Raw genomic sequence first — 19,724 nt, 5'->3', positions numbered from 1 at the left:
TTTCCACTTCTTAATATAAATCCACAAGCGTTCTACTATTAGTTTGTGTTTCTTACATCTGCAAAGAGCTAGTTTGTCTTTTCTTAGCAAGTTGTGGCTAAGTTGTGTTAGCCGCTAATGCTAATCGCTAGCTAATAAATGTAGAGTCAGGATAATGTAGCTAGCTATACAGCCTGATAACAGTGATGGTGTAGGACTAAATTAGCATGTCATTTGTGCAACAGCATCTTTCAAATCAAAATATGAATAGGCGAAGCATGAATATGTTAGCTACATGAAGTAGATAACGCCTCGATCACACTTAGTGTCATTGCGCAAAAAGGTACGCAGCATCATCTGGATGCATGTGCAACAAAAAAGTTGAACATTCCCCTTCTACTACTATTTCTGTTAAGCAGTCATCGCCTACAGTTTGACGCATACGTTCGATAATTCCAATGTACAGTGCATTCGGAAAGTATTCAGACCCCATTACTTTTTCCACTTTGTTACGTTAGCCATACTCTAAAATTGATTAAACAACATTTTCACTCCCAACCTATACACAATACCCCGTAATGACAGGTTAAGAAATGTTTGCAAATGTATAAAATAAACAGAAATATTTTATTTACATACACTAATGTTCAAACGTTTGGGGTCACTTAGGGGAAAATAAGGTGTCCATTAAAATAACATCAAATTGATCAGAAATACAGTGTAAACATTGTTAATGTTGTAAATGACTATTGTAGCTGGAAGCGGCTGATTTTATATGGAATATCTACATAGGCGTACAGAGGCCCATTATCAGCAACCATCACTCCTGTGTTCCAATGGCACGTTGTGTTAGAAAATCCAAGTGTATCATTTTAAAAGGCTAATTGATCATTAGAAAACCCTTTTGCAATTATGTTGGCACAGCTGAAATCTGTTGTAATGATTAAATAAGCAATAAAACTGACCTTTAGACTAGTTGAGTATCTGGAGCATCAGAATTTGTGGGTTTGATTACAGGCTCAAAATGAGCAGAAACAAAGACCTTCTGAAACTCATCAGTCTATGCAATATTAGCAATGTCTACACTGTATTTCTGATTAATTTGATGTTATTTTAAATCGATTTTTTTGTTGTTGCTTTTCTTTCAAAAACAAGGACATTTCTAAGTGACCCCAAACCTTTGCATAGATGATAACAGAGTAGCAAAGGTGTAAAAGAGAGAGGGGTGGGGGTGTAGCCATTTGATTAGGTGTTCAGGAGTCTTATGGCTTGGGGGTAGACTTGGTGCTCCGGTACCGGTTGCCGTGAGGTAGCAGAGAGAACAGTCCATGACAGGGGTGGCTGAAGTCTGACAATTTTTAGGGCCTTCATCTGACACCGCCTGGTATAGAGGTCCTAGATGGCAGGAAGCTTGGCCCCAGTGATGTACTGGGCCGTATGCACTACCCTCTGTAGTGCCTTGCGGTCGGAGGCCGAGCAGTTGCGATACCAGGCAATGATGCAACCAGTCAGGATACTCTCGATGGTGCAGCTGTAGAACCTTCTGAGGACCAATGCCAAATCTTTTCAGTCTCCTGAGGGGGAATAGGTTTTGTCGTGCCCTCTTCACAACTGTCTTGGTGTGCTTGGACCATGTTAGTTTGTTGGTGATGTGGACACCAAGGAACTTGAAGCGCTCAACCTGCTCCAGGGGCTAAGGTTCCGGTCTAGAAGCACGGGTTTGAGTGCTCCTACAGTTTTGCTTCGGTACCGCAGTTTAATTGATGCCTGACTCAGAAAGAAAAATGTTCATGGATGGCCACAGAGAAGTCAGATTTGAAAATTCCTAATAAGACACTTTAGTCAACACCTTTACGCAGTAAATTACCGCGAAAACAACGGGCGGGGCCTCCCGGGTGGCGCAGTGGTCTAAGGCACTGCATCGCAGTGCTAGCTGTGCCACCAGAGATTCTGGGTTCGAGCCCAGGCTCTGCCGCAGCCGACCGTGAGGCGGCGCACAATTGGCCCAGCATCGTCTGGGTTAGGGAGGGTTTGGCCGGCAGGGATATCCTTGTCTCATCGCGCACTAGCGACTCCTGTGGCGGGCCGGGCGCAGTGCAACCTGACCAGGTCGCTAGGTGTACGGTGTTTCCTCCGATACATTGGTGCGGCTGGCTTCCGGGTTGGATGTGCGTTGTGTCAAGAAGCAGCGCGGCTAGGTTGGGTTGTATTTCGGCGGACGCATGGCTCTCGACCTTCGCCTCTCCCGAGTCCGTATGGGAGTTGCAGCGATGAGACAAGACAGTAGACACTACCAATTGGATACCACAAAATTGGGAGAAAAGGGGGTAAAAAAAATAAAAATAACGGGCGGACATCTCCATTTCTTATTATACCTCAGTGGTTATCACACTTGTGTGACAACCACACACTAGCAGTTACTGTTTTCTTACTGAAACCATAATGTAAATTACACTGTTATTCAATACAACATTTATTGGCTATATATTTCTGCAAAATGGCATGCGCTGGTGACTGAAAACATTTGCCACACTGGTTTTAGTCACACTTGTTCTAATTTAGCTAGCTAACAATCTCATCATGAATGCAAGCCCATGGCCTGAATGATAGATTGCTTTTTGCAGATGGCATATTTAGGAAAACTGACTAAATAAGTCCACTAATAGGCCCAGACTAGCTGTGTTCTTTTTGTATCAAGGACGAGTGTTCACTATGGCACCAGTCCAGTATTGCACTTAAGTAGCACAGATAGCCTAGCTTGCTAACTATCTTGCTGGCAAGATGGCGCCCAACTACAGTGCCTTGCAAAAGTATTCAGCCCGCTTGCCGTTTTTCCTATTTTGTTGCATTACAACCTGTAATTTAAATGAATTTTTATTTGAATTTCATGTAATGGACATACATAAAATAGTCCAAATTGATGAAGTGAAATGAAAAAAAATGACTTGTTTCAGAAAATGTAAAAAAATTAAAAACGGAAAAGTGGTGCGTGCATATGTATTCAACCCCTTTGCTATGAAGCCCCTAAATAAGATCTGGTGCAACCAATTACCTTCAGAAGTCACATAATTAAATGAAGTACACCTGTGTGCAATCTAAGTGTCACATGATCTCAGTATATATATATACATGCATACATACACACACCTGTTCTGAAAGGCCACAGAATCTGCAACACCATTAAGCAAGGGGCACCACCAAGCAAGCGGCACCATGAAGACCAATGAGCTCTCCAAACAGGTCAGGAACAAAGTTGTGGAGAAGTACAGATGAGGGTTGGGTTATAAAAAAATATCCGAAACTTTGAACATCCCACAGAGCACCATTAAAAAAATGGAAAGAATATGGCACAACAACAAACCTGCCAAGAGAGGGCCGCCCACCAAAACTCAGACCAGGCAAGGAGGGCATTAATCAGAGAGGCAACAAAGAGACCAAAGATAGCTGCACAGCTCCACAGCGGAGATTGGAGTATCTGTCAATAGGACCACTTTAAGCCGTACACTCCACAGAGCTGGGCTATACGGAAGAGTGGCCATTGCTTAAAGAAAGAAATAAGCAAACACGTTTGGTTTTCGTCAAAAGGCATGTGGGAGACTCCCCAAACATATGGAAGAAGGTACTCTGGTCAGATGAGACTAAAATTGAGCTTTTTGGCCATCAAGGAAAATCCTGTCTGGCACAAACCCAACAACTCTCATCACCCCGAGAACACCATCCACACAGTGAAGCATGGTGGTGGCAGCATCATGCTGTGGGGATGTTTTTCATTGGCAGGGACTTGGAAACTGGTCAGAATTGAAGGATGGCGCTAAATACAGGGACATTCTTGAGGGAAACCTGTTTCAGTCTTCCAGAGATTTGAGACTGGGACGGAGGTTCACCTTCCAGCAGGACAATGACCCTAAGCACACTGCTAAAGCAACACTTGAGTGGTTTAAGGGATAGATGTGCCAAGCTTATAGAGACATATCCCAAAAGACTTGCAGCTGTAATTGCAGGTGGCTCTACAAAGTATTGACTTGGGGGGGGGGGTGAATAGTTAGGCACGCTCAAGTTCAGTTTTTTTGTCTTATTTCTTGTTTGTTTCACAAGAAAAAATATTTTGCATCTTCAAAGTGGTAGGCATGTTGTGTAAATCAAATGATACAAACTCCCCCAAAAATCAATTTTAATTCCATGTTGTAAGGCAACAAAATGCTAAAGGGGTGAATACTTTTGCAAGGCACTGTACATAGCTGGCTAGCTATTTAAACAGCTGCCAATTAATTAGGGCCGATTTCAAGTTTTCATAATCGGTAAACAGCATTTTTGGACACCGATTATGGCCGATTACATTGCAATCCACGAGGAAATTGCGTGGCAGGCTGACCACCTGTTACGTGAGTGCAGCAAGGAGCCAAGGTAAGTTGCAAGCTAGCATCAAACTTACCTTATAAAAAAACAATCAATCTTCACATAATCACTAGTTAACTACACATGGTTGATGATATTACTAGGTTAACTAGCTTGTTCTTCATTGCATATAAATTAACAGCCACTGCATTGATTATCATCGAATCACAGCCTACTTCAACTTCGCCAAACGGGTGATGATTTAACAGAAGCGCATTGCTGAAAAAAGCACAATCTTTGCACAAATGTACCTAACCATAAACATCAATGCCTTTCTTAAAATCAATACAGAAGTAAATATTTTTAAACCTGCATATTTAGTGAAGAAATTCATATTAGCAGGCAATATTAACTAGGGAAATTGTGTCACTTCTCTTGCGTTCAGTGCAAGCAGAGTCAGGGTATATGCAACAGTTTGGGCCGCCTGGTTCGTTGTGAACTAACTAATTTGCCAGAATTTTACATAATTATTACATAACATTGAAGGTTGTGCAATGTAACAGCAATATTTAGACTTAGGGATGCCACCCCTTGGATAAAATACGGAACGGTTCCGTATTTCACTGAAAGAATAAACATTTTGTTTTCGAAATGATAGTTTCCGGATTTGACCATATTAATGACCAAAGGCTTGTATTTCTGTGTTTATTATATTATAATTAAGTCTATGATTTGATATTTGATAGAGCAGACTGACTGAGCGGTGGTAGGCAGCAGCGGGCTCATAAGCATTCATTCAAACAGTACTTTCCTGCATTTGCTAGCAGCTCTTAGCAATGCTTGATCACAGCGCTGTTTTTGACTTCAAGCCTATCAACTCCTGAGATTAGGCTGGCAATACTAAAGTGCCTATTAGAACAGCCAATAGTCAAAGGTATATGAAATACAAATGGTATAATAACTACAAACTAAAACTTCTTAACTTGGAATATTGAAGAACTGGGAATATTGAACCACCAGCTTTCTTATGTTCTGGGCAAGGAACTTAAACGTTAGCTTTTTTACATGGCACATATTGCACTTTTACTTTTTTCTCCAACACTGTGTTTTGCATTATTTAAACCAAATTGAGCATGTTTCATTATTTATTTGAGACTAAATAGATTTATGTACTATATTTAGTTAAAATAAAAGTGTTAATTCAGTATTGTGTTAATTGTCATTATTACAAATATATATACAGTTGAAGTCAGAAGTTTACATACACATTAGCCAAATAGATTTAAACTTAGTTTCACAATTCTTGACATTTAATCCTAGTAATAATTCCCTGTCTTAGTTCAGTTAGGATCACCACTGTATTTTAAGAATGTGAAATGTCAGAATAATAATAGAGAATGATTTATTTCAGCTTCTATTTCTTTCATCACATTCCCAGTGGGTCAGGGGTTTACATACACTCAATTAGTATTTGATAGCATTGCCTTTAAATTGTTTACTTGGGTCAAACGTTTCAGGTAGCCTTTCACAAGCTTCCCACAATAAGTTGGGTGAATTTTGGCCCATTCCTCCTGACAGAGCTAATGTAACTGAGTCAGGTTTGTTGGGCTCCTTGCTCACACACGCTTTTTCAGTCCTGCCCACACATTTTCTATAGGATTGATGTCAGGGCTTTGTGATGGCCACTCCAATACCTTGACTTTGTTGTCCTTAAGCCATTTTGCCACAACTTTGGAAGTATGCTTGGGGTCATTGTCCATTTGGAAGACCCATTTGCGACCAAGCTTTAACTTCCTGACTGATGTATTGAGATGTTGCTTCAATATATCCACGTAATTGTCCTCCCTCATGGTGCTATTTTTTGATGTGCACCAGTCCCTCCTGCAGCAAAGCACCCCCACAACATGATGCTGTCACCCCCGTGCTTCACGGTTGAGATGGTGTTCTTCGGGCTTGCAAACCTCCCCCTTTTCCCTCCAAACATAACAATGGTCTTTATGGCCAAACAGTTCTATATTTGTTTCATCAGACCAGAGGACATTTCTCCAAAAAGTACAATCTTTGTCCCCATGTGCAGTTGCAAACCATAGTCTGGGTTTTTTGGGCGGTTTTGGAGCAGTGGCTTCTTCCTTGCTGAGCGGCCTTTCAGGTTATGTCGATATAGGACTCGTTTTACTGTGGATATAGATACTTTTGTACCTGTTTCCTCCAACATCTTCACAAGGTCCTTTGCTTTTGTTCTGGGATTGATTTGCACTTTTCGCACCAAAGTACGTTCACCTCTAGGAGACAGAACACATCTCCTTCCTGAGCCGTATGACAGCTGTGTGGTCCCATGGTGTTTATACTTGCGTACTATTGTTTGTACAGATGAACGTGGTACCTTCAGGTGTTTGGAAATTGGATGAACCAGACTTGTGGAAGTCTACAATTTATTTTCGGAGGTCTTGTCCGATTTCTTTTGATGTTAAGCAAAGACGCACTGAGTTTGAAGGTAGGCCTTGAAATACATCCACAGGTACACCTCCAATTGACTCAAATGATGTCAATTAGCCTATCAGAATCTTCTAAAGCCATGACATAATTTTCTGTAATTTTTCAAGCTGTTTAAAGGCACAGTCAACTTAGTGTATGTAAACTTCTGACCCACTGGAATTGTGATACAGTGAATTCTAAGTGAAATAATCTGTCTGTAAACAATTGTTGGAAAAATTACTTGTGTCATGCACAATGTAGATTTCCTAACCAATTTGCAAAAACTACAGTTTGTTAACAAGAAATGTGTGGAGTGGTTGAAAAACGAGTTTTAATGACTCCAACCTAAGTGAATGTAAACTTCCGACTTCAACTGTAAAAGAAGAAAAAAAAGACGATTAATCGTTATCGACTTTTTTTGGTCCTGCAATAAATCGGTATCGGTGTTGAACAATCATAGTCGGTTGACCTCTAGTCCAGTTACCACATTCACCAAGTCATATGGGCTCCAAGTCTACTCCCACACATGACTACACACACAGTCACAGGCTGAATGAAAACAATGTTGGTAGCACTATTACCGGTAACTGTAGGGAATAACCTACATACTTGACTACTACAAGGGCTCCCGAGTGGTACAGCAGTCTAAGGCACTGCATCTCAGTGCTAGAGGCGTCACTACAGACACAGGTTCGATTCCAGGCTGTATCACAACCAGCCGTGATTGGGAGTGCCATAGGGAGGCGCAAATAAGAATTTGTTCTTAACTGACTTGCCTAGTTAAATAAAGGTTAAAAAAATAATGAAACAAGGGCAGGGTAATTACATGGGTTTGCCTAGGCCTGTTTCACAGTCGATTCACTGTTACAAAGGGAAACGCCTGTCCTATATAGGCTAATGTTGGTGTGACCAAACTTCCTTCAAAAACCTTTGTTTAAATCAACAGGGTAGTGTAGACATGAGATCTGTCATCAACAAACGCCAGGCTGCTCCATTTAATCCATCATTAAAATGTCACCAATGCACACAAACAGGGCTGTGGAATCCAGAGGCCACAGAGAGAAACGCTGTCTCACACATTGCTGTAATAGCAGCAACAGCCTCGGCTCTGGGCCCAGCGCCAGCCGAGGACAAAGGGACATTTACTCCCTGAGAACGAGACAGATTCCTCAAATGCCCAGCATAGACAAGACTAAACGAGTGAATTAATGTAACGTGTTGTCACGTTCTAAGTACCACAAGCCTCTTGATACCCATGTCTATGAGGCTAGCGTGGACCATACACAGTACACACAAACATGTATAATGCCCAGACTGACAGAGAGCCTACTCCCTCAAACAAATGTCATAGAAAAAAAGTAATATTCCATCAGTAACACTAATGACAGAAATAAGCACTCACTAAAGCTGTAGTACTACATATTATTCATACTGTTGTCAGAAATGCTCTCTGTCCAGTCCTGCTGTGATTTGTACTACACTTGCTCTGCCCTCTTCTACTACATGATCATGGGCTGCCCGCCCAGAGGTGATTATGGGGTAGATAAACTAAGCGGCCTTGAACCTCTGCTCCTGTGGGGGCAGTGCCAACCAGCTATGCTACTACTCAACCACTGGTTCCACAGATAATGCCAGCCCTAAGTATCTGATACTAGTAGAGAAAAACATGTACCCTGTTCACCTCCAAAAACACTGAGCACTTGGATATCTGATAACATGAGTAGTGAATGTGTCAGTGAATCACACCTTTACTTTGCATTCAAGGATAAACCTGTCTTGCCCAAGCTACTGTATGTTCATACACAAGGCATGAGTTGATTACGGAACTGGAATTTGATCAGCACTAAAGTTGTTTTACTGTCAGTGTTGTTGATTATAACTGATGGGGAGTGGTCTATCATGCACTGATCAAAGGGAAAGGTGTTAGGAGAGTAGGCAAAAGGCTGTTTCTCTGTGGGGCTCATGGGGTTTCTTCTGCTCGGAAAGCACTTAACATCCATAACAGCACTGTCAACATGTTGGGGATCATCACAAGTTGGTGATTTTGGTTAACCTAAATTGGATTGCTTGTTAAAAGCATTGCAGTTAAGGCTCCAGGAAATACTAGCTCTACCAGCACGTGTGAGAGACGTATCTGATATCCAGTAACGGATCGGCAGACAGTTAAAGACCAGATAAATTACACTGACGTGACCCAGTTTCATTTCACCCTCTGTATTCATCGTTTTTACCCGCAGATTTAAAATCAGTTCTGTTCTCTTTAGGGCTGACCCCATTTAGTCGATCGATCGATTGTTTGGTCGATAGGCTTTTGGTCGACCAAGATTTTAGTCGAGCAATAGCAAGACACCATAAAACAACTGTCTGATTCACGCCTGTCTGAGTGGACTAATCCATTGTGGAGGCCGTGGGGATGGCACAGTCCATCACTCTGAGATGTGCTACTGAAATTCTATAAGGTTATATTATGTCAGAACAACAGTGCAACATTAATAAAAATGCACTTTCTTCCTCATTGGATAGTGGTCGCTATCTGCGGTTCTGAAACACATCAGTGCGCTGTTGAATTGGCGCCTTTTCCTAGACCATGTTGCTATGTGCATAATAGCAAAGTTAATCAGCATAATGGTGTTGAGAACAATGCGGCGGAGGCAGCAGCAGAATGAGATGAAGAAAAAAAACAGCCCTTGCCTTGTCTAAGAAAAGTGAGAGGAAACCAACTTAATTAGGTCTCTCGTTTTAGAATTAATTTACTGTTGTTTACACTGTTCCAAATTGTCCGAAAAACTATAAGCCTCCTTTTTCTTGATCTCATTATCATTATCCTCATAATAAGTAATGTCTTTATCAGTAGTAGGCTTAGTATAGCAGCCTTGTATAACCACCATCGAGCTGAAAGCCTAAGAGCACATCCTGTTTAGTCTTAATACCAAAACTAACTTAGGACTATATTTCAATACTTATATAGGCTACTGTGTCAATCAATAATTTATTCAAGTCACCACACAGCATAGGAGTCATTCCTGACTTTAAACGCAATCAAGCATTTGTTTTAAAATAAAGCGTCCCTTGAATAATTAGCATAAACAATAAAACCGTTCCATTTTGGAAATTGCATTCACCAATGAATGTGACTGTTTTTAGTCTTTGCTGTAATAAAGACTTACAACACGCTCTGGTACATTTATTTAAAGGCTTACAACACGCTCTGGTACATTTATTTAGTGTTGAATACATTATCCTTACCTTTTTCTTGAACTCCAGTATTTTCCGCAACTAGTCAAATTTATTCCACACATCTGACTTCCCCTTTACCTCCTGAGCAATCAGTAAACATTCCCATTTCGAGTTTGTCATGTCCTCTGCATCCATTTTGCTGTTATTGTGTTCAGAGTTTGTTATAGCCAATTTATTGATGTGATTATGATATGCTATAGGGCAGGCCCTATTGGTCACGTGCATGCGATGCCCACGTGTCACGTAAAGAGAGCAAGGGTTGAGGGAACAGGGAATGTGTTTCCTAAACAAATTAGGGATTTCGATAACAGAACTTTTCGGGTCAGAAATGGCTGTAATTATGTTGCAGCTTCAGCAACACGGACAGCGCGATAAACATGTTCTGTGGTGGTCGCTGCAGCAGGGAGGAGAGTGAATGGGTGCAAGTCAGTGTCACTGTCATTTTTTTCAACACAGCGCAATAAGTCTAAGTTAGTCCGGCACAACCAAATCAGTTGCAATCCGACTGCCTTTAATCATTTGTGTCTTAATTATTTCATCAAACAGTGTGCTTAAACCATTAGACAAGCTCAGTGCATATGGTTGATTTGATTAAAACACATAGGATGTGTCTATATATGGAAAAATACACGTTTGAACATTTCTACCAATCGATTAGTGAAAGAACAGACGACTGACTCTTGGTCAACCAATAATTGTTGTCGGGGACAGCCCTAGTTCTCTGCTCTCTTGGGATGTCAAGTGTCTGGAGATTGCTGTGGGATTTTGACAGTTTAATTACTGTTGGGTTTATTTTTGTGCACTCCTCATCCTGCCAGTTGAGATGTGTGTTAATTATGCAAACTAGCTTCAGCGGGGAGAGATGAGACAGTGCTAATTTGGTCGTTTTCAAAACCTTGAGGGAACACAGTTCTAAACGCTGCAGATAGAAAAAGCAGCATGTATGTTCTTTCTCTGAACATTCTACAACATGTCTGCCATTGCAACCCATTGAATGGGACCTTGGTGGTCTGGTGACTCCTGAGCTGATTCCTGCATTCCTTCCTGTCTGCAACACTAAACATCCATGCCCTCACTGTGTGTTGGACTAGTGCTGCCTGGGAAACCTTTAATAGGTGCTCCTGTGAGTGTTCCCAATCTGCACAAGGCACAGCCGGCGGTTGGATTAGCCCCAGATTAACAGCATTATAGTGGCAGGGTGACATGCAGACTGGCTGTCTGCTGGAGAACTAGGCTGGTTGCCCAAACCCAGAGGGGACGGAAAGGGCTGATGAGAGAAAGCAGCAGACAAGCTGGACAGGGACTACTACAGCAAGCCAAATCCAGACAGACCAGACACCATTTTGCTCATGCAAGCACGCACACACACACACACACACACGCACACTTCAAACCCCTTTCAACCCCTTGTAATCTTGTGTTCAACACATATCGTAGGATTGGGCGACCCTCTTTTTAGAGCAGTGTGTGTAGTGACCAGCTACACAAGTGGTACACCGTCCCACTTCCTCAGACTGAGCCTTTGAGATTGAATTATGACACCATGGATGCAGGAAATCCTCCTTGTGACCCAATTCTGACAGATTGGTCACTTCAATTGGACAGGGATTCAGATTCAGCCAAACCTAATAGGAGGGGCTTGCAGACTCCCTGGCCGGGATTGCATCATTGTGCTACTTTGATTAATTTTTCTTTAGCACAACCAACCAATGAGTCATTTTACTACTCATACTACTCTACTACTTTATTCTTTAGGTTGATCTGAAATGTACCATATTTCAGGCATTAAAAGTGACTTCTCAAACCACTCACTGACTCACCAATGAGTATGTCTATAGTCAGTGTGGGTGTATAGCCAGCGCATGCAACTCAATGTCTGTGTATTTGTGTGCTAAGCATGTGTTATCCGAAGCCTATGAATGAACGGCCATCTGATCCCAGCCCTACAACAACTTTCAGGCTAAAACTTTGAGTCAGGGGTTCTATGCTGGTCCCTGGTACACAGAGCACTGATCAAATCCCCTCTGAAAAGGCCCAGCTGTCTAACTGCAAAGCACTTCAGTGAGCACGGTGCCAGAAGCTGCTCAATTATTGATTGTATATGCAGTACTCTCTAATCAGACTATAAAAGGCCTTTGACTATAAGGCAATAAAAAGGCAAGCGACAGGGGATTGCTACTGAAATAGCTACTGGCCTTCAACTGACTTCTAAGCAAGGTAAACTCCAACGAACATCAGTTGACCTGAGTGATAAATTCATAACAGTATGTTTTGAAATAGTATTGTTAGCAATCAATACCTGCTTAATTTCTGTTTGGCTCACAAATCGTCAGCTATCCATTTGCTTTGACCATAGCAGTAAAACCAAACAAATACATGCATTATTAAAGCATTTGGCAAGGAGGCAGCTAGATCCTTGGCAAGGATGCGGTGTTACTACTTAACTTACCACACGCACACCTTTTAACGTGCAACTAAGACGAAGCAGAATAAACAATAACACAAGAATGTCAAAATGGTTAAACAAGCTTTTTAGCTAACTTGGCTGGATGATCTAGCAACGGGATCTAACGTTAGCTGGATCATATGATCATCAATGTCATGGTGGGAAAATGTATGACATGGAACTTGTCATTGAATTTTACATGTCTCACTTCAAACTCACCAAAATAGGAATCTAGTTAACTGGTTTGATAATTCAACCAGTGGTTGACAGCGTTGATAGCTAACGTTAGCTAGTTACCCGTTTTATCACGATGGCGTGCTGGCAGCTAGCTGGTTAACAATACGGTTGCTTTCGCTAACATTGCCTAGCTAAACGAGCTAAAGAACAATACAAATACATTGCTGCTAGCTAGCTAATTTTCGCCACAAACTGTCACCTGCTAATAATAATAGCTCACGTATTAGCGTGACAAATGACTGTTAGTAACGTTAGCAGTGGAATGAAACAAGCATCTGTGCGATGTAGCTGCCTAGCTACCATTACTAGCAAGCTGGCTAGCTACGTGGTTACCAGAATCAGGGCGATTCATCATCCACGTTAACCAGCTAGGTAACGTTAGCTAGCTAGGCTTACGACGTTTAATACCAATCGGTTCAAAACTCTGTGCAGGCAGGAGTACTTTATAAAATACTGAATCTTACTTTGATAAAGGTGAGTCAATAAATCCGTATTTTCTGTTCATTCATTCATGGTTGTTTTAATAGTGAGAGAGGCATACGCTACGGTGGCATTTGATTGTTCACAACGTACTTTCCTTAAAGAAAGGATTCGAATAGGACACGCCCTTGAAGATGGGGCTTGGAGTCCACTTTTCAAGACAGACCACTACAACACCATTGGATGTCATTGGTCATCAATCTTAGCGTAGACGAACAGGATTGGTTCAGCTAAGTGCGTCACATTTTCCCGACGTTTTGGTATACGATAGAGGATTTCTAAACGCCCATTGGATAATATCTCTGTCTGTTTTTGTGGGTACGTTTTTCCCCCGCCCTGGTAGCCTTCGTTCCCGCCTGTAAATGTAAATGTTTTATCATTTTTTCGCACAGGCAAGCTTTTTTTGCCCATGGACACCCTCCCATGGACCCCAATCATACTTTAACAAAAAAACACATTTTCACATCTTGTATCATCAGGTGAATGAAAAACTGCCCTGCATTCATAACCAATTGGGAAGATGGTATATTTACCACATATGACTGGGAAAAATCCACTTGAACGTCCCTATGCACACACACTGGACTCTACCCACACATTCACACTGACACCCCAACACACGCACACAATACGTACATACACACATGCATACTGACGCCAAACACACAACACTGCTACTGTCTATTATCGATCATGTTGCCTAGTCACTTTACCCCGGCCCTACTATATGTAGACAGCTACCTCAATTACTAGTACTCCCTGTATATAGCCATATTATTTTTACTCGTTATTGTTATTCGTTATTCTTTGTGTATTTATTCCTTGTGTCACTATTTGTATGTTTATTTTTTAAAATCTTTGTCTTTGACACTGCGTTGTTGGGGGAAAAAAACCTGTAAGAAAGCATTTCACTGTTAGTCTACACTTGTTATTTACGGAAATGGTATTTCCAACTGGTAATTACAAGTGGAAAACTCATCTATAATCCCTGAGCTCTGAATTCTCCCACATGCTAACCTCTGATGTCACCTACTAAGGAAATGACCTCAACAACAGCATTTTAAGCAGTTAAACGTAACAAAACATTATTTATAAAAAGCAATCTATATATTAATATGTTTTTTATTACTAAAATTTGTTTACAGGCATAATATCTGTACTTTTAGTTTATGGTTGAAGCAGATTGTTGGCCATTGGCCAATCGGCGTTTCTCAATGAGTTCAAAGCATGTGAATGAATGCATGCATTCAACTGATATTTACGACTTCACAACTGATAATTGCCACCTTCACACTTGGGTTATGAATGCAGCAATATCCAGGGGAGTCGGGCTGCATTTAGGCTGCGCAATTCGGATCTTTTCCCCACTAATTGGTCTTTTGAATAATCACATCAGATATTTTGGCTGCCTGTGTAAAAATATCAGAATCTGTCTGCCTGTGCAGCCATAGACAGGTAGACCAATTCTGATATTTTTTTCACTAATTGGTCTTTTGACCAATCGGTTCTGTGAAAAAGATGTTTGGTCAAAAGACCAACTAGTGGAAAAAAGATCAAAATTGGGCTGGCTGTGTGAGCGCTGCAGTGTTGCTTTCAACTTAGGTAAGACAACCACATTTCACACAGTCATTGCAAGTAAAACTTTCCTCAATAAAGCAGCTATCAGCAAAATCAGTGCTTGTAAGAAAAGACACATGTGTGAGAGTGCAAGATACAGTATGTTTGATGGAACATGCTACTTCGATTGGCTGAAAACTATGAGTCAAATTATACACTATGGTCTAATGTTCAGATTGACACTTTGAATTTTCATATTTGGCTATAGCTAAGTCTGTACCCAAAAAATGTAATGGAAACAGCAATAGTCTCTAACATGTCAATTATGGGGTGCCCTGCCCTTGTAAAGGCCTTGTTTCAGCATCTGTTTCAAATACCCAAGATGATTCACCAAGAGAGCACAAAGCAGGCCTAGCTAGACCAACTTCACTGCCCCTGCTCTAAGCCCACTACAGTCTGCCCTGAGGCAAAGTTCATCTGGACAAGCGTCGCTGTTGTGCTCCAAAGAGACTGCATGGCACATTTGATTTCCATGCTGATTTCAATGCTGCTCAGACTCTACCCCTATAAACTTTTCACCCCCTGTAAGCTCTGTCTGAGTGCCCCTTTCATAGGCCTTGATGTGGTAACAGACATCAAAGGCTCTGAGCTGAGCCACAGAAATACATCAGATTCAGGAATGTAAACAGAGATTGTTTGGAGGAAACAATTGCAATGAAAAGTAGACCTTGATGTGTTTTTATTCATACTCAACACGATTGTTGTGCTTTGGGCTTCATGTTTTTGAGGGATCAAATAATGTTTTGATCTGTTCTTATGTTCACAGGCTCCAGCAGTCGACAGACCACTATCTGAGACCACCCACAGCTGCAATGGATGAATTGCTTCATGTCATGTAATTCCTCTAAAACTTTGAAATGGCTTGATATGGAGTGATGATTTGATAAGGATGGCTAAAGAGGAGAAATGTTGTGAAATCACCAGACATCATATGTCCCCTGCTCACTGTCTACTTTCACACTGGGCTGGTAGGCCATTCAGTGCCACCAGCCAGAGACAGAATCTGTCACACCCTGTTTGTGTGTAAGTGCATGCGTTACTGAGTACATACCCTTTACAACGGAAGAAGTACAGTCCCTCACATCCTTCATATTAATTTCCCTTCTGCTGGATTTGAAAATATACATCAATGCATGTGGGAATTTTACATCATAGTCCTTATCTTGCAGATACTAAATTATTCATGAATTGAGCCCAGGGCCCATCCCCCTCATACGCCCAGCCCAACTCCTTCCTGAGCCCAGGGCCCAGCCCACCCCCCCCATCCTAAGCATTACAGTACACTCACTGGGGCTGGAGGTGTAGGTGCAGCCGGTGGTGGTGGGTGGAGATGAATCAGAGTCCACTGAGGCGGTGTCCTCATCCTGGGAGCAGCCGGCCTGGATAGCCCGCAGGTAGCTGTGGCTGCGGGAGCGAAAGCACGTCGGTGTGGGCAGGTTCAGAGCCTCCACCGCCTGGGACTCCCCCTCGCAGTACAGCGAGCGCCCGCAGCCCTGCCCACACACCTGAAAGGACACGTGCAGGTTGACACGTTGGGGGCGGGGACTTAGGCGACTGCTAGCCCGCCACCGCCTGTGAGGCGAAAGCAGTGCAAGTCTCGGGTGGCAGGGCATGCTTCTGGAGTAAGGTAGTGGTGTATGGTGAGAGAGTGGGAAGGATCCTGTTTCCCTCAGCTCACAAGAGCCCAATCAAAAGGACTGTTAGATTTACCAAAGAAACTCATGCACTGATTAAGGACAGTATCACTATCTCCAGAGGAAAATGGGCACAGGAGTTATCATGCACAGTCAAAATTGTACTTAATGAAACGGATTGATCAAAAGTAAGCTAATTCAATAACCATGTTGAAGATATCTCATTATATCAATATTCTGTTTGAGCTTTGTGTTCACTGATACAATACAGTGAGTACACAGATTCCATCTGTGAAATACCACATAAAATGTTTAATCAGTGATGACAAGCCAGCGGCGTCAGATTTCCCTTTCCTCTTCCCTGGAGCTAATGCAATCACTGTGACTGAGGCATCAACAGCCTCCCACTACAAGCTGTCCACTCTCTCCACATCATAGTCGTAGTGGTTGTGGTGGTGTCTGATTTTGCTCAGCTCAGCGACGCTATTGATCTACAGGACTTGTTTATTTGTGTAGCACATTTACTATAGGCTCTGGCGTTGACAACATGACACTTTTCCACAACAGCAGATTCACCAGCAGAAATATATCATAATACAACTGTATAGACTGGACAGGAAGTAGGTATTGTAGAGAGACCGACCAGCTGAGTCAACTTCACCTGTCCACCCTGCGATAAGGGCTCGTTTCACTGTTCAAACAGTGCCAGAGTGGAGGAGGAGGAACAATGATAGCCTATTACGCCCCAGACTTCTATACCAGGCTGCTGTGATGTTCAAGGTTTTAATGATGTTGGTAGCAGGTGGAGTCCGTGTTTGTTCGTCCTGCTTTTGCAGTGTGAGGAGGATGCTGGTGCCAGAGTTGGCACATGGTCATCATTGTATCCCCCAAGAAAGAAAGGAGATGTAAACAGGGATGCTCAGTATTCAAATCAAATGATGAAACTTCACACCATTTCATGATATTTACACATTTTTCCTTGGTTGCTGCTTATCTGTTATTTGATCCATTAGAATCTTGCAATACTTTTAACCATGGTTTTGGAATGATTATTACCATCTTGAAACCATCTTTATGGTCTATAATTTTAGCACGCAAGCTGATATTGTCTGTACTCCTTTTTCTACCCAATGAAAAGCCTTGATGGAAAGGCATCGATGTATTACAACCTCTCCTGTATTCGATTTTATGCACAGTTACAGCCATGAACAACAATGCAGATCCTTTGAAGCCTCTTCTCCTGCTAAAGCAGCCATTGTAATCCATCAGGTATCAATCCCGATAAAACGCTGCAGTTCATTCATAAAAAAACTTGCTTTTATCCCAAAGAGATTTTCTTGTCATCTCCCAAATTCAATGAATCAAATATGATTTGACAATAACAAAAGATTCCTGTAAGAGGTAGAGGGTAATTTAACTGCTGTCATCTGTAATATGATGCTATTTTAACTCCATGAGCATATGTGGCGTCGGGTCTTCCATCTGAAAGTAGTCTGGTGGTCTTGATAAAAACCTAGGCTCATGTCTAAAAATTACTTTCAAACATCATTCCTATTCCTGTCTCTTCTGGCTTACTGAATGTTTAACCAACCAGCATCTCACCACACACATAATCTGAAATATTCTATCCCTGCCTGCAGTCACAGACAGAGGATTCTGCTGGCTCTGCAATGCACCATGCTGTCAACATCCTATTAATTTCTGGTTGTTGTTTCAGGCTTGAAGCTTGTCCACACTGAAGGTCTTTGCACTGACTGAGGGCATTCTTTATGAATAATTCATTTTATTCAGTAGTACCTACATCTGTCACACTTCTGTTGTATTTGCTGTATGGGGGTATTATTCCCACACAAACTGACAGGCCTGTTTTAGACCCTGATGAAGAGTGTCCTGTGTAATAGAGAGAGTGGACTTACATACCTGCCCACTGCTCATCATGCTCCTGCCCAGGGTAGCGTAGCTCTGGTGGAAGTCTTTGCCATCGTCCCAGTGCCGCATGGCCATCGGGGGCTCTCCTGGGCTCACCAAGCAGTCCAGGTTGTCCAGGCTCCGATTGGTGGAGAGCTCTCTCAGGGAGGGGAGACAGCTACAGGGAAAGGGGGGAGAATTAGCTGCTGAAATTACCCCTCAACAGTAAGGAAAATACTTGGATGAAGGGTGGGGAGGAAACGTGACGTCTTGGGTTGATGAGAACTGCTGGTGCTGGAGCATCCATTTTCAGTGGATGCTTTGAACCTTCTCCAAACCTCTTGTGATTTTGTGAGATTAAATACCAGTGAGATGAGAGGATATTGGGGTGTAGCTGGGTATCAAAATGACAGCACAGAGGAAACATTGAGTCGTCAGTAAACATCAAAACAAAAGGGAGCAAATTTGAGTTATTTTTTGCTTTGTAATCATTAATGGAATCTGCTGAGACGGAGATCGTTTCCTCTGTTCTGACTTGTCTGTAAGAAGGCACCTGTTAGTGGGAATGTGTGTGCCGGGGTGAGGGTGGAAGGGGTTTGTATGGGGGATCAGTGGTTTATAATGAGAGACATGACTGGATTGGCTGTGGCTGGGATACTAACACACCACTCGGAGCACTTGGTAATAGATGGGGCGTGGGAAGGGGCACGACACAAAGCACTGGGGTGGTTAGAGAGAAGCGGCAGCAGCGGTGGGCATGTGTGAGTGGAGGGCCGTGCTGCCCCCCTCCATAAGACACTGACCTGGCCAAATGCTGCATTGAGCATGCACTCTGTAGCGGAGACCACAGTACCCCATTATCCTTCAGCATGAGAGCGTAGCAGCGAGGCCTGCCGGTTTGGGTGGTGGGGAACATGACAAAACATTTCACCTTTTTGACCTCAAATGGAAACTTTTGGTTACCTGTTGCTGGTAGGTGATTTCCTTTTCCTATAAATGAACATCCCCTAAGAACATGTTAAGCTGATATGTACTCCTAATGAACAAGGGTCTGTTGCAGCCTGCAGGTTTTACCTTGCATATACTGTAGAAACTGTTCCACATCAGTGTCAGGATTCTGCCCCCTGCTGTCCATTTGTGGTAGCCACTTTAATTGAATTGTATTGTTATATTCAACTCTCTTTTAGAGCAGGCAGGTTTCCATGCAGGTTGTCTGTAGCTACTTCTCTATAAAATAATACGTTCCCTCGGACATCCCATGTTATCTGTTCTGTCATGACATAGATTGATAAGGAGAAACAAACCCCTCACTCGAGACATATCTAAACAGTATTAACTACAGTATGATCTACATGCATATTTCCTCCTGAGGCTGT

General features: G+C 42.3%; 1 protein-coding gene and 1 long non-coding RNA gene across 3 annotated transcripts in view; one reads left to right on the top strand and one right to left on the bottom strand.

The window, feature by feature from the left end:
- Positions 1 to 19,724, bottom strand: part of LOC106566907 (disks large-associated protein 4) — a 154,047-nt gene that overhangs the window by 8,634 nt on the left and 125,689 nt on the right. For both annotated transcript variants that reach the window (XM_014135485.2, XM_045693150.1), the window contains exons 5-6: positions 18,361 to 18,526; positions 16,095 to 16,311 (exon numbers count right to left, since the gene is read on the bottom strand). In XM_014135485.2, coding sequence (XP_013990960.1) covers positions 16,095 to 16,311; positions 18,361 to 18,526 — 383 coding nt within the window. The remainder of the gene's footprint in view (positions 1 to 16,094; positions 16,312 to 18,360; positions 18,527 to 19,724) is intronic.
- LOC123726209 (uncharacterized) lies at positions 12,130 to 19,600 on the top strand. The gene is made up of 2 exons (XR_006758554.1): positions 12,130 to 12,243; positions 15,573 to 19,600. It is a non-coding gene; the product is annotated as an uncharacterized lncRNA (long non-coding RNA).

The sequence above is a fragment of the Salmo salar genome, chromosome ssa13, assembly GCF_905237065.1.
Source record: "Salmo salar chromosome ssa13, Ssal_v3.1, whole genome shotgun sequence".
Taxonomy (NCBI): Eukaryota; Metazoa; Chordata; class Actinopteri; order Salmoniformes; family Salmonidae; genus Salmo; species Salmo salar.
This window is presented reverse-complemented; position numbering and strand designations above follow the sequence as displayed.